The sequence below is a fragment of the Rattus norvegicus genome, chromosome 16 (genome assembly GCF_021556685.1).
Source record: "Rattus norvegicus strain SHRSP/BbbUtx chromosome 16, alternate assembly SHRSP_T2T, whole genome shotgun sequence".
Lineage (NCBI taxonomy): Eukaryota > Metazoa > Chordata > Mammalia > Rodentia > Muridae > Rattus > Rattus norvegicus.
The window spans coordinates 8,197,116-8,211,378 of NC_141549.1; the positions used below are offsets into that span (position 1 = coordinate 8,197,116).

At 44.4% G+C, this 14,263-nt stretch overlaps 1 protein-coding gene across 1 annotated transcript; it reads left to right on the plus strand.

Moving 5' to 3' along the window:
- Positions 1 to 662: 662 nt before the first annotated feature.
- Fam170b (family with sequence similarity 170, member B) lies at positions 663 to 3,473 on the plus strand. The gene is given in 2 exon segments (NM_001399444.1): positions 663 to 866; positions 1,992 to 3,473. Coding segments are annotated over 2 exon segments (1,131 nt in total). The 5' UTR covers positions 663 to 754; the 3' UTR covers positions 3,011 to 3,473.
- The last annotated feature ends 10,790 nt before the right edge of the window (positions 3,474 to 14,263 follow it).

The window sequence follows — 14,263 nt, forward strand, 5'->3', positions numbered from 1 at the left end:
TTGGCTGATTGTGTACATAGAGGAGAAGGCGATTCTCAAAGTCCTTGTGTGTGGATGCGTGCGTGCGTGCGTGCGTGTGAGTGAGTGTATGTGCTTCATATGCTTATGTGTATGTCGGTGTGAATGTGAGAACATATACTAATGTACCATGTCTATGTGTTTGATGTGTATTTTAACATGTGTATCTAAGCGATTGTGCATGGGAACATTTACATGTATGTGTGTAAGTGCCTATGAGTTTGCCTGAAATATTTTCATTTTGTGTGTGGAATGCTGTTTTGCCTGCATTTATCTTTGCTCTTTATGAGCACAGCACCTGCGGAGGCCAGAAGAAGGCATCGGGCTCCCTGGAACTAGAATTACAGGTGGTGTCATGGGTGTTGGGAATCGGATCTGCAAACTCTGAGAGAAGAGCCAGCGCTGTGACCCTCTGAGCCATCTCTCCAACCCCTGCATCTAAGTCTTTACGTGTGGACACATACTTGAGAACATGTGTCTGGTTTTGTGTGCGTGTTCCCGAGAAGAGACTGGAGAGAAAAGGCCACAGAGGGAAATAAGGTCATACTGGGACCCTTTCCTGGTAACCCGGCAGGGGACTTTTAGCCTTGCAGAACAGACCCGTGTCACTGATGACATCACAGAATAAAGCCAGGGTCCTAGTAACCATGTGGCCACTCAGGCTGGGGCTGGCTGGAGGGCTTTCAGCACAGCCCACACCAGCTCTCACCGAGATTCTGGGTGCTGGTTTGAAGTCATGAAACGCCATCTCATGGAGCGCAGGGGAGAACAGACACCAATCAATGGGACGGCCGTGGGCATGGCCAGCCCAGACGCCACAGAGGAGAGCACAGGAGTGTGCTGGCCAGGTAGTCAATAGATGGGGAAGAGGAAGGTTGGTCCTGATGTTGTTAGCAAAGGGGTATGTTGATCAGACAAACCAAATAAGAAAAGTGGTCTTTAGGGAAAGCTGTCGGGCATCCATGGGGCTATTTCAGGAGATACGTAGACGAGAATGAAATTGTTCACATGTATGTATTGATTTTGATGTGTGGTTGAAGAAAAATAGGCTAATCCTGTAAGACCTGCAATAATATAAGCATTCCTCATGGATACACGCTAATCTAGAAAGCCAATTCAGGGGACACCAGGGTGTGTCTGCTGGTAGCACTTTAGGAAAAGATATGCTCTTGGAGCCAAGAGACTCTGCCTGGTACGCAGATCATCCTCTGCCTCCGTTTCCTTGGTGGGATGAAAATCACGGTAGTGAAATTTCTTAGGCTTGTTTTGAATCTTAATGGAATGGAGGCCTAGTACACTCTTACATGGTGACAGGGATGCAACATGTTTCCAAGGAGTGGAGGAGAGATCCCCCAAGATAGAGACAAGTCACAAACAGGCTCTCCCACAGCCCCACAGCCCAGGTCCATTCTTGATTTTCAAGTGAGTTTTATTGAACTGATGTCTGCCAAGTACATGATGTGTACAGTGGAAGGGACTGGGACAATGTTCCTGCAAATGACAGCCAAGCCGATGCACAGACTATTATCATGGCCCCCAAGACTTCTCTAAGGCTCCTTTCTGTCCTGCTCACCCCTCCAGCTCTTGGCAACTTTTCTGTCCCTACTGATTTGCTTTTTCTACAGTGTCTTCTAAGTGAGATCACAGGAGAGCCTCTTTCATTTAGCAGGCCCATTACTTTTTGTGTCTGTTCTGTGCACGTTGTTCCTGGTTTGTTTAATCTTAAGCCATGAATACAATTGCGTTCAGTTTACCAGGTGCTGGCTTTTTACACCTCAGTTGATAACATTCACACATTCTTTTATCCTTATCTCCCTCTGAGATCGTTCTATTATGGTCATCTCTGATGAATAGCAAGCACCCTCCCATAGCCGGGCAGATCCTGCATTATTTTGCTTGTGGTTTCTCAGGAAAGTTACGAATGGAGCCTTTCTGAGCACACTGACGAAACTGTCCTTCCTTTCACTTCTCAGGGACCATGAGGAGGAATGAGTCATCTCCGCGGCCAGGGCCTGCCTTCCTCCCTGAGGACGACATCTACTTGGCAGCCCGGGCACAGGGGGTGCTGGGCTGGAGCAGCTCTCCATCATCCCAGTCATCCTCCGAGTATCAGTCCTATTCTCAGTACCAGTCCTGGGACTCTAACAAGTCCGAAGAGCAGAAGGAAACCCCACCTGAGAGCGTGTGCGCCTTGTATACCCACGTGCAGACCGTGCGCGGCGTGGCAGTGGCTTGGGAGACTGATGATGGCTTCGAGCCAGTCACCAGGAAGCCCCTTATACGGGAGGCAGAGTTCATCAAACGTCAGCGGAGGAAAGGCTCCTCCTTCGAGATGGCCTCCAATACAGACCTGCGCTGGGAGCTGGAAGCCTGCAAGCACTACTGCCCGCAGACTGAGGACCCTGTGGACTGCTGCATGCAGGAGCTACGAGCACCACCAGACTGGCTGGTCACCACCAACCACGGCTTGCGCTGTGTGGCCTGCTGCAGAGTCTTCCCTACGCTGGAGGCGCTGCTGGACCACGCCCAGCATGGCATCCGAGATGGCTTCAGCTGCCAAATATTCTTCGAAGAGATGCGGGAAAGGAAGCGGGCCCAAGATCAAAGACAGGACCAGCAGCCTGTGGAGGAGGAGCAGAGCCCTTCAGACAGTAGTGAATGTACCAGGCCCCTAACCAAGGTGCTTCTGCAGCAGCAGGAGCAGCAGCAGCAGCAAGAGGAGGAGGAGGAGGAAGAGGAGGAGGAGGAGCAGGAGAAGCAGCAGCAGGAGAAGCAGGAGCAGCAGCCGCAGCAACAGCAGCAGCAGCACCAGCAGCAGCAGCAACAGCAGCAGCAGCAGCAGCAACAGAAACCACAGCAGCAGCAGCAGCCACACCCACACCCACAGCCACACCCACAGCCACAGAAGCAGCCGCCGAGGCAGCAGCAGAGGCAGCAGCAGCCGCTGCATCAGCAGCAGAAACAACAGCCACTGCAGCAACAGGGAAAGTAGAGAGCGGAGGTGAGCTGCCCACCCTCCCTCCAGCATTTTGGGTTGCTGCTCCTTTTCCAGCCAGTTGGACCAGAGCCACCAGAGCAGGGGGAGAGGACAAGGGTGGTGGGGGGGAAGCCATCCATGTGGCATGTGGAGCAACAAAGGTGGGAGGAGTGGGAGCCTTTCTCCCAAGGTGGAGATTTCCACTAGAGTCCATTTCAAAACCCGAATCCAAAGAAGAGGGCTTCAAGAGTTCCTGATGGTGGATGCAAGATGGGAACCAGGCAAGCGTGTGGCCACAGGATTTCTATTTTTGCTGAAGGAGCAGCAGCAAATCCACACTTGCTGTTCAAATACAAGTGACTCACGGAGGAGCCAACTGCAAATGAAGCTTCGGCCCTATTTTTTTCATTGTTAGGAATCTGTCATATGCCCTAATTCTATGTCTTATGTTGTTGGGATTAAACTTGAATAAGACAAAGTGGTACCCAGTGTCTTGAGTGACCCATGTTACCAGGGTGGGGATGTAAGTATAGGTGACCAGCCGACAGATGTGGAGAACCATGCAGCTTTCCAGAAGATGATGCTTGGGAAGACCTTGTTACCTGTCAGTTCAAACACACATTTCATATGTTACCGTGAATACCTTCCTCCTGTCCAGTACAGGGGACCAAGGGGAGCAAACAAAGACATCAGCCAGGGCCACTGGGTTAGGAATGTGGCTGGTGAAGCCCATGTAAGCTGAGTAGCCCTTATTAGAAATGCCTGCGGTCCCGTCATTTCACACTCTTCCAGAAGCTGGACCACTTGCATATATACAACGAGATATCATTGATCCCGTTAGATCCCGTAGGAATGAGACCTAAGTGTAAACGAAATCCGTTGGTCTCACACACAGCCTATATATCTACTCAGAAGGGATTCGACTTAGCTTGGGGCTCAGTGACACATGGGGTCAAGGGTGAAGTCTTCTGCTTGTGACATCATGTTGATGCTCAAAAAGATTTGGACTGGGGAGCTGGTCACAGCTTGCATTTGTGTTCCTGGGATTGGGGATGCTCAACCTGTATACAAGCTCCATGGTGACATGACAAAGTCAGCTGTAAAGGAAAGCATTAATCTCACTCAGAAGGTTCAAGGACCCAAGAGGAGGGGCCCTAAAACAAGCCATTTGATCAGAAGGTGTGCATACACTGACTACGCCAGACAGAATACTGTGAGGGTTTCACAAAGATGCATTGCTGACACCGAGGCAAATGATTCTTTGTGGAGGCCACAATCCCGTGACAATCAGAAGTACACCCAGGTAGTAACTGTGCTGCTGTGGTAAGATTTCTCTTGGTTAAGAACACACGAGCTAGGCAAAATGAGGGCCTTGGGAGGTAGACTGTCAGTGTTCAGAGAACTGCCAGCCACTTGGGCCTGCGGCAGTGCTGGAAGAAATGCACTCCATGAGATGAGAGGAATGGTTTCATTCAAGATATATTCAGGGAATCAAGCATGAAGGCCTTGGAGACAGAGAAAGAGATGGAGCCATCAGTTGATAGGAAATATTTGCTGACTGGTAGGGGAGACTTTGGTGGAAGATAGGAGTGTGTTTAATTCAGACATATGTGCGCGTGTGGGTATGTGTGAACGTGTTTGTGAGCATCCACATATTCATGCCTTACACAATCATGTTTGTGTGTGAGGTGAGCATGGTCTGCATGGGGACATAGCTCTGAGATAGTGGTCACCAGGGACTTGAGAATTTTAAATGCTGAAGGCAAGATCAAGTAGGGATGTTGACTGTGAAGTGGTTTCTGAATTAGACCAAGAGACACGGCTGACTCAGAACTGTAAATGAGGATGCTAACAGAATTCCAACAGTAGTGGATGAGAACCTAGGGAGCTGCAGTGGAGTTAGACAAGCATGGGCTGGTAAAGAGAACAGGGTAGACTGGGAAGCTGGCTTAACTTACAACCAAAAGACCAAGAAATGGGGAAGGGATACTTCATAGGGTTTTTCTTCTGAGCCAACTGATATAAGGAAATGTGGTTTTCAGACAAGGGGAGCAGAGCCAGCTGCTAGGGGAGTTGAGTGAGGCGAGGACGAAGCTATCATTTCCTTTAGGTTTTAATGGAGCAGGCTCAGTGCCTGAGAAGAGCAGAGGTCAGATGGGCACTGGTCAGATTTAGCCACGAGACAAATGTCTAGGGGCAAGTTTGGAAACACCTTGGTGGTAGAGCAATGATGGAGCAGAAGGAAGCTGAGAACAGAAGTAGTGTGTATTCTAATGAAAGTAACCCAGTGTGTGCGTGCATGTGTGTGTGTGTGTGTGTGTGTGTGTGTGTGTGTGTGTGTGTGTGTGTAAGACAAAGCCAGGGAAATCGAGGACTGAGGCAGGGAGGGATGAAAAGAAAGAAAAAACATGACTTGGAAATGATCAACTTGTGTCCTGTCGTATGTGAATGGTAGTCAAGCAGGCCTTTCGAGTGCAAATCACAGAACCTGAGTTCCCACCCGTGAACATGGTGAAGGATAGAGAAGGGCAGAAGGGCTGGGGACACAGGGTCCATGGAGTCTGGCAGCCGGAGGAATTCAAGGGAGATTCAGAAGACTGTGACTATGGTGTCTGGCTAGTATCCACTGGGGGAGGTGATGTGGCATTTTCTCTGGGTGTGTGGTGGTGAACGTTAGAGCTAAAAGAATGGAGTTGGAGGTGAGGAAAGAGGAGGAGAGACTCATTGGGAGGCTGAATGGTAAGTTTGAGAAGTATCTAGGAGGGGGCTGGTTTGAAAGATGTGGGATGCCAAAGGCCAAAGGGTGCTACTTAAGAATGGAGATGGTTGTCATCACCTACATGGGTATGTTTACCTGAGCCTATGGTGTTCCCCATGGGTCTCGTGTACAATGTATTCCCTCTATGGGTTCCAGAGAATCAGCCATGAGGATATTATCATTTTAAAAGGCTGGCTGAATGTGCTTTTGAAAAATGCTACAAGATCTATGTTGTCTGAGTCATAGAAAAGCTATTTGGCATAGGAAGTGACTCCAAGCACAGTCTACGGAGAGAGGAGACTGCTGAGCTAGAAACATTATTGAGAAGGGAATCCTTTCTGTGAAATCAGTAGGTGGTGAAACTAAGGTCAGACACAGTAGCCAAAATCTAGAGTTCTACCCTTTAAACTCATGTTTATATGTGTTTAGCTCTGATAAGCTAAAGAATGTGTGCAAAGACTGTGTTGATTTTATAGCTTTATTCATATTAAATCACATACATTCTCTACAACCCCACAAGATGTGGTTCCTAGCCTTAGTAGTCTCTTGTTGCTGAGTGACCCAAGACTTCATCAAGGCTGCATGGCTGCTGTGTGTAGTAGGGCAGCTTGACTGCAGACTGTATTCTAACCGCAACACCAATACTCCAGCTTGAATCGAGAGACAGATGAAGGTGTCTGGGAAGGTATGGATGTTCAGCTCCATGGACTATGCTGGTTTTAGATTAAATGGCAGCTGGAGGACAGAGAAGAGCTAAAGAGGACATGAGACAAATAAAGGATGATGGGAATCTCAGGTAAGCAAATTTGGAAGGAGCACTTTGGGTGACATGGATGGGAGAAAGGACAAAATTATGCTTCGCACAGTGACTGACTCCCAAAATGTCTGTAACCCAGTAGCACTAGATGTTCAGTTGTAGTTTAAAGTGATCACTTTGCAGAGATCTGGGACCTCCACAGCAGCCTAGTACCAGATGAAACATCTTCTCTAGTTTTCAAGGGACCACAAACATTTCAGAGGATAAACCACCTTAAACCATTTTCTCAAGCCTTGGTGGGGAAATAGATCTCATTTCTTGCAGGAAGCTGATGACAAAGCCTGCCAAGGATGGCAGTAAAAAGCAAATGATGTATTAATCTCGTACAAACACATACAGGATCATCAAATTTAAACAAGGGTAAAAGGTATAATTCACCTTGTCTGCGTTCCAGTTATCCCTTGATAAGGATAGTTAAAAAATATTACGTCTGGCAATAGTATTGAAAGAACAATCACATGATTCAATAAATATGAAGAGGACATGAGAGGTGACTCTCTTGAGCCTGCACTCCCTCTAGGACATGGAATACTCTGCTCTTACGTCTCTCCATTTCTTATAATGCTTGTGCTTAAATCTGTATTAAAACCCTTTCCGACTAGACTCCAGTCTTGATGCAAAAAAAAAAAAAAATAAGATAAAGACATGAGAAGAAATAACCAGTGATAAGCCCTTGCATTTGTGGTCAATTGCTTTTCAGATACAGGCACCGAGCAAGATAATTCAATGGGCAAAAATTAATCTCTCCAACAGTTGAAGCCAGACAACTAGATATCTGCAGGCAAACAGTGGGATTGAGGAGCTGAAGAAATGGCTTAGCAGTTAAGAACACTTGCTGTTCATGTAGAAGATCCAGGTTCTCAGAACTCTCATGGCAACTTACAACTGCCTGTAACTCCGGGGGCCCCGATGCTTCATTCTGGCCTCCATGGGCGCCTGAACACACACACACATAGTGCATATACATACACTCAGGTACACACACAGGCACTTAAAAATAAGTCTTTACAAAACAATGGAATCGAATTCCTATCATGTTATACATATATGTGTCCACAAAGATAAAGAGAAAAGAGAGAGAAAAAATGGAAACGGCCTTAACATATATGCTAAAACTAAAACTCAGATATAGATATAAAAACCATAGGTATAAAATTTAAGACAAAATATTTTCTACAAGGAAACAAGTGAATATTCAGAAAAAATACAACTCAATTTAAAAATGGGAAAATAACCATGTCCACCAAATGGTGAACAGATAAAACACAAAGTATGTATTTATACAATTGAATATGATTCAGCTATAAAGTGTGCACTGATCTACCTTATACCTGAATGAATCTTGAAAGCCCTATGTAATGTGAAAGAAGCCAGCCACAAAGTCTAACTCTGCACATGCTAAATATCCAAAATATGTGCATTTACAGAGTCAGTAAGCATATTAGTAATTGCCCAGCATTAAGCCAAGGGGAGGCATGGGAGGGACACTAATTTCTATGGTGTTTCTTCTTTGAGTGATAAAGACATTCCAAAATTAAAAATGGGTGCAAAGCTTTGTAAGTGTAACAAGGCATTCAACTGTATGTTTAAAAAATGGAAGTTTATGGCATATGGATTATATCTTAATAAAAATGATAATAAACATAACCATCATTGTGGGTCAGCAAGGGGCCTTAATTCACTGTAACTGATGCCCTTACAAGGGGAGGGAAGGCATAAAGCTGTATAGAGAAAGGTCACATGTATTAGTCAGCTATGTCCCTTCTTAGAAAGGAAAGTATTCTTAACTTTGTCTTACTATAACAAATACATGGGGTATCTACTTTTGAAAACTGCTGAGGATCTCCCTCAGCTTGAGAGAGGGTCCTGAGGAAGGGGTGTTTAGGAAGAAATGATTCCAAGTCATTGATTGGGGAGCAAGCTTACAGCTCTGTAGTCTGCTCAATATAGGTCTCTGCCTGAGATAGTTCTCTCTTGCAGAACAAAGCTAACTCCTTTATTTTTCATAAGGTACTTTGTTAGAATTTGCTTATCAATTTAGTTATTTACCCATGGTGTCCTTTTGACTATTCCATGAATCATTAGTTTATATGACCTTAACCCCTTGGCCTTAAAGGCCCACATGGCCAAAGCTGCCAAGTTCTGATGTTTGCTGGGGCTGGAACATGGCCTCCTTGTTCTATTACATTATTAGCAGCTTTCTGTTTTTCCCACTCCTTCACTGCCTAAGCTTGGGTCTTCTGGAACTTCCTCTGTAGACAGACCTTGAACTCAGAGACCTTACATTTTGCACAGTTGAGAAATCCTGTAAAGAACAGCTCTTATACTGGTTTATGTATTTTTGAACTCATGTTTTCAGAATACTTTCCCACAGCCTTAGTCTTGAATGTCACAGTGTTACCATTTTGCTGAGGAATACCAGACACATTTTTGCTTCCTGGAATTGTGCTGTTTATGATTATCATGGAATCATTAACCTTGGCAGGGAGAACATTCTCCAAAGGAGGAGCATAAAGTAAAATATGTACAAAGAAGCCTTACACATCCAGTAACTGTAACACTCAACAAGATTCATGCCCTGCTGGCTGTGCTCCAGAGGCAGGAACCATCCTACCATCCCTTACAGTTTTGGACCTTTCAGCCCATTACACTGCTTAGTTCTGTTGCTTTTAGGCCAATGTGGCAGAATACTATGCTGGTGTTGACCTGTGGCAGAAGAAACTTGTTTGCCTAGTAGCTGAATAGGAAAGAGAGAAAAGAAGGAGGAAACCAAATCCTAGAACTCCACCAAGGACACATGCTCAGGAATCTAAAACCTCTCTCTCTCTCTCTCTCTCTCTCTCTCTCTCTCTCTCTCTCTCTCTCTCTCCCTCCCTCCCTCCCTCCCTCTCTCTCTCTCCCTCTCTCTCTCTCTCTCTCTCTCTCTCTCTCTCTCTCTCTGTGTATTATATATAGTATATGTGGGTGGGTGTGCATGTTTATAAGTATGTATGTGGGTGGGTGGGTGTGGCTCCAGGTCAGTGGTCAACCTTAGATATCTTTCCTCAGGACCCCACTTCTTGTTTGATGCTTTAGTTTCTGAGAAAGGGTGGTCTCTTACTGGGACCTGGGGCTTACAGATTTAGAGCCCTAGGGATTCTCTTGTTTTTAACCTTCCTAAATTTGCAATATCAAGTTTATGCTACCATGCCCAGCTTTTTACACGGGTGTTGATAATCAAACTCACATGCTATGATTGGATTGCAAGCACTTTATTTCTGAGCAATTTCCCCAGCCTTGTTGCACCATTTCTTAAAGGTCCCACCATCTTACAATACCAACCTTAGGATCTGTCCTTTAGTGCACTGGCCCTGCAGAATCATGTAAAGGAAAATATTTAGCTGGGGCTGGCTTATAGTTCAGAGGTTTAGTCCCTTAGTGTCATTGCCAGATGCATAGTAGCATGCAGGCGGACATGATGCTAGAGAGAGACCTGAGAATTCAACATCTGGATCTGCAGGCAGCAGGTAGAGAATGACACACACTAACCAGGCCTGGCTTGAGCTTCTGGGTCCTCAAAGTCCGCTCCCAGTGACACTTCTTCGAATAACACCATACCTACTCCATACTTACTCCAACAAGGCCACACCTCCCAATAGCACCAGTCTCTAAAAGCCTATGGGTCATTTCCATTTAAACTACTGCAATAGGCATCTATAACCCAGGGGTAAGGCAGGCCTCAGAAGAAACCAACTGAATGAAAAAGAGAAAAGGAAAAAAAAAACATGACTGTTCCCAGGTATGGTGGAGGAGAAAGTGTATTGTGGATAAAGGGAGAATATAGATAAAACATGGACCAAGACATCTGGGAGACTCCAGAGTAGACATGACCAGGCTGAGCTGGACCATGTGTGGACAGGGGAAGGGAGGCAGGAGAGAGGGAATCAGGTGCAGCAGCCAAGAAGCCAAAGGTACGAAAGGGGGCAGGTGGCCAAAATGTCTGGATTATATAGGGAAGAGCCTCTGGGGATAGGGCAGCCTACCTTGGGCTGGAGAGTTTAGGATAGAGGGTGCTGTATGTATGCCAGCCATAGTCTGTAACAGGTAATGACTGGAGGATGCTGGGAGAAACTGGAGGCCACTTTGATATATTAATAAACACCTCAAACACTTGTCCCGGGTTTGAAACAACATCCCAGACATCTTGTTCATAATGAATGATAGGGGTTGAAGAAATCTTCTGTGACTACTTCCTGCTGATGTTGGCACATTGTTGTTAGGGACCCAAAAAGCTAGAATGTTGGCCAAGTCCAGGAAGAGCAGGCTCTGCTGGACCATTTGGGGCTGGGGACTTGCAGGCAGCAGTTGGTACAGCTTGCAGTCTTTACTTGATTGGAAATCTGCTGGAATATATATATATATATATATATATATATATATATATATATATTAGGGGCAGAAAAAAAGAGAGTTTAGGGAAACAATTTTAGATGTACATTTGAAACTTTTAGGCCCATGGTCCTGGGAGTTGGGATAGGGGAATCTCAAGAGAAGGAAAAGAGGTTTTGAAGTTTATAAAACGAGATAAGTTTTGGAATCTATGCTGGGGTCCACATTATAGCAAAGACAGTAGATTCACATATTTGAATCCTAGGAAAAACTCTGGAACTCCCAATGATTTTGGTTAAAAGAACTAACACTTTTTTAAAAAATCTAGCCAGAAGACTCTGTGTATATAAACTAGACAGATGTTCTTAGCACAACGAGAAGCACTTTTAACTCTATACTCGTAAGACAACCAAAGGGAATTTAAAATCTTGAGTTTTCAACTATGATAATCATAGTTAGTGCTTATTAGAGCTAGACTAATAGCTTATCAGGACTCCACTGATTAATGTTAAAGCTCTGAACTGCTGAAGTTTCAGTATAACAATAGCATAGCAAGGGGAGAAAAGTCTGAAGCATTTTTCATTTTTTATAGACTTTAAATCACTTTTTAAAGTTCAATTATTTGCCAGGAGACACAGGAGGTTGACTGACAGCATTTACTATAAAGCAAATTCCTTTCAAAAAGTGAATAGTAAAAAGTTACTTTGAAACCTATCTTGTGAGTTTGCCTTTTCAGAGTCTGGTAGCAAGGTAAACTGTCTTTCTCACCTGGAGGAGGCTTCGGGATGTGAGGTTTGTGGCCTGATTGTTACACAGGAAGAGAATCTAGAGGTAGCTGAAGCCTTGGTCACGAATGCTCACACATCTGTCACTCGTCTAGTCATCACTGCCATCATAGATCAGAGTAGGATAAATTTCACCTGAGTAAGCAGGAAGTGCGGTCCAAGCAGCTTCTGAATCTTTTAAAAATGATAGAGACTTGCTGGCTATCTGGACCATCACTCTAGGCTCTTCTATGGTCCTTGGGGGCAGAGGTCTCATCAGCATCAGTCTTTAGCTGCAAGGCTTAGATCTGACATTTTCCTCTGGAGTAGACACTTAGGGGTGGGGGGTACAGCCTGCCTTGTTTAGGAGAAGCGGGGCAATCAACTCCTCAGTGTCCTGCTTGTCTGCAGTTTGGCAGCAACAAGGTGAAGGACGGTTCTTCCACCAATGGCTAGCTTTGCCACGTTTAAAGCAAGCTTCAGGGGGAGTTCCTCTGCCTGCCATCATCTTCTTTGGAGGAGATCTCAGGGGACCTGCAGGGACCTGGCACGTCTCTCTATCACAAAAACCCTTTTAGTAAACATTTTATATGCATATTCATAAGATCTCTGAAGAGTTCTTGGACCATCTCTCCATTAAGTATATCTAAACTAGGCAAACCTTGCTTATCTATAGGGTCTTGTTTTAGGCTTGCCTTTGAGAACATATAGAGGAAGTTTATTCCTGTAATTACTTTACATCAGTACTTAGTATGACTATGAATGTAGTTCTGAACACATTAAGGAATTTGATCATTTATAAGGTGACTTTTAACTGGCATTTTAAAATTATCCTCAAGAGTTTATACAATAACTTGGTAGTTTTTATAAGACTAGGACTTTTTATTCCATCCCTGATCCGGCTTAGCCTTAAAAGTAACAATTTTTTAATAGAAGCTTTTCTAGTATCAAAATTTTAATCATAGATACAGTACATAGAGAGACTGGCGATTTCACTGAACCTTTTATAGAGCACCATTATTAAATGTTGAAGTTTTTTGTATGGCTTAGTTTATCCAAACAGCTGAAGCTTATCAAAATGAACAAAGACAAGGGGGCTAGGCAAATACTACTGTGATCGTGAGTAGAACTCAGGAATTTATAAACCTTGATTATCCAGTGTACCTTCCTCATTGAACATATGCTGCTCTTACTTACCTAATGTTTCAGAAGCTTGATGTTAAACAGTTAGCAAAGACATGAGTAGTCATACATACATCTTAAATCAGCTTTTGTTAACCTGAAGAGAGATTTATAATCTTGAAAGGTTATCATCATATACAGTATATTCTAAACCAGAGTTGTATCACATATATATCACATTGTAGCAAATATAAATTTCTATCATGTTAAACCAATCCAAAATATTTGAGACTTCTTGCTGCTTTCTTACTCTAAAGGGAGACTTAATGATAAACAGAAAGCTCATTAAGACTAAGAAGTTTTAATAATCATTGTTCTATGCCAAGTGGTCATCTTAAGATGGTGAGGTCACATGGCATATACTATTCAACCTTAGTAAAAATGGCTGCCAATCATGTGGCTGCTTAGTTCTTGAAGGTCACCAACCTTCAAGATGGAGGAAAGCCACAAGGCTGCTGTTTTCCTAAACAAGGGTTGAATCTAAGGTACATATACAGTATATTCTAGATAAGAATTGAATTGCATATATAAGATGCTATAGCAAATTAAAATTCCTATGTATAAGTTTTAACTCTAAGCCTTTTGCTGTAAGTTTAAAGCCAAACTGTTACATGCAGATTTTACAATTTTTTTAACCACACCCAATGAACCTTACAAATCAATCCCGAGATAAAGAATTTGCGCAATAGTCTTAAAGGTTTTCATGAGAGCAAACCACAGACAAATCATAGAGATAAAAGATTTATGAGTGGGAAGCTGTAAAAACTTAGAGATAAGAGAGTTTGGGATCCTTTGTTCACTCAGTGGCAGAACTTGCTAGAATTTGGGACACTTTGTAACGCTGAGTGTGTGGTCTTTAGCCAACAAGCTATACAGAGGCCAAGCCCTGTTTTCAGCAAGACAGCGTGGCTTTAAGAAAATCTCTGGATCCAAGAAAGAAATTGAGTCCAAGGAGAAAGGGAAGAAGGGTCACAAAAAGAACTTGGCTATAGGGAGGGTTCGTCAGCTAAAAGAGAGAATAGTGTAGTCAAAAGGGACAAGAAGGAGCCATCTTCACCCCAGGGAGATGGAATTCTCCACCCTAGGGAGGACTCCAATATCGCAGAAGCCACAAGGGCATAAAGAAACTGTGAGACTTAGCAGGCAGCTCCGAGGAGCAGGCGTGGAAACTTGCAAAGAATGAACCCAGGAGGGCACAGAAGAGATAAACCAGGTAGCTTGGAGAAGAAGCAGGCAAGGAAAGGTCTCAGACCCAGGAGCCCCCCAGCAGCTCCTAGTGGGAGGTGAGGAAGCTCACAGAGCTGAGAGGACCCATGAGGGAGCAGAAGGGGTAAGTGTTGTGGTAACAAGAATTTCAATCAGTCCCAACAGGGCTGAGA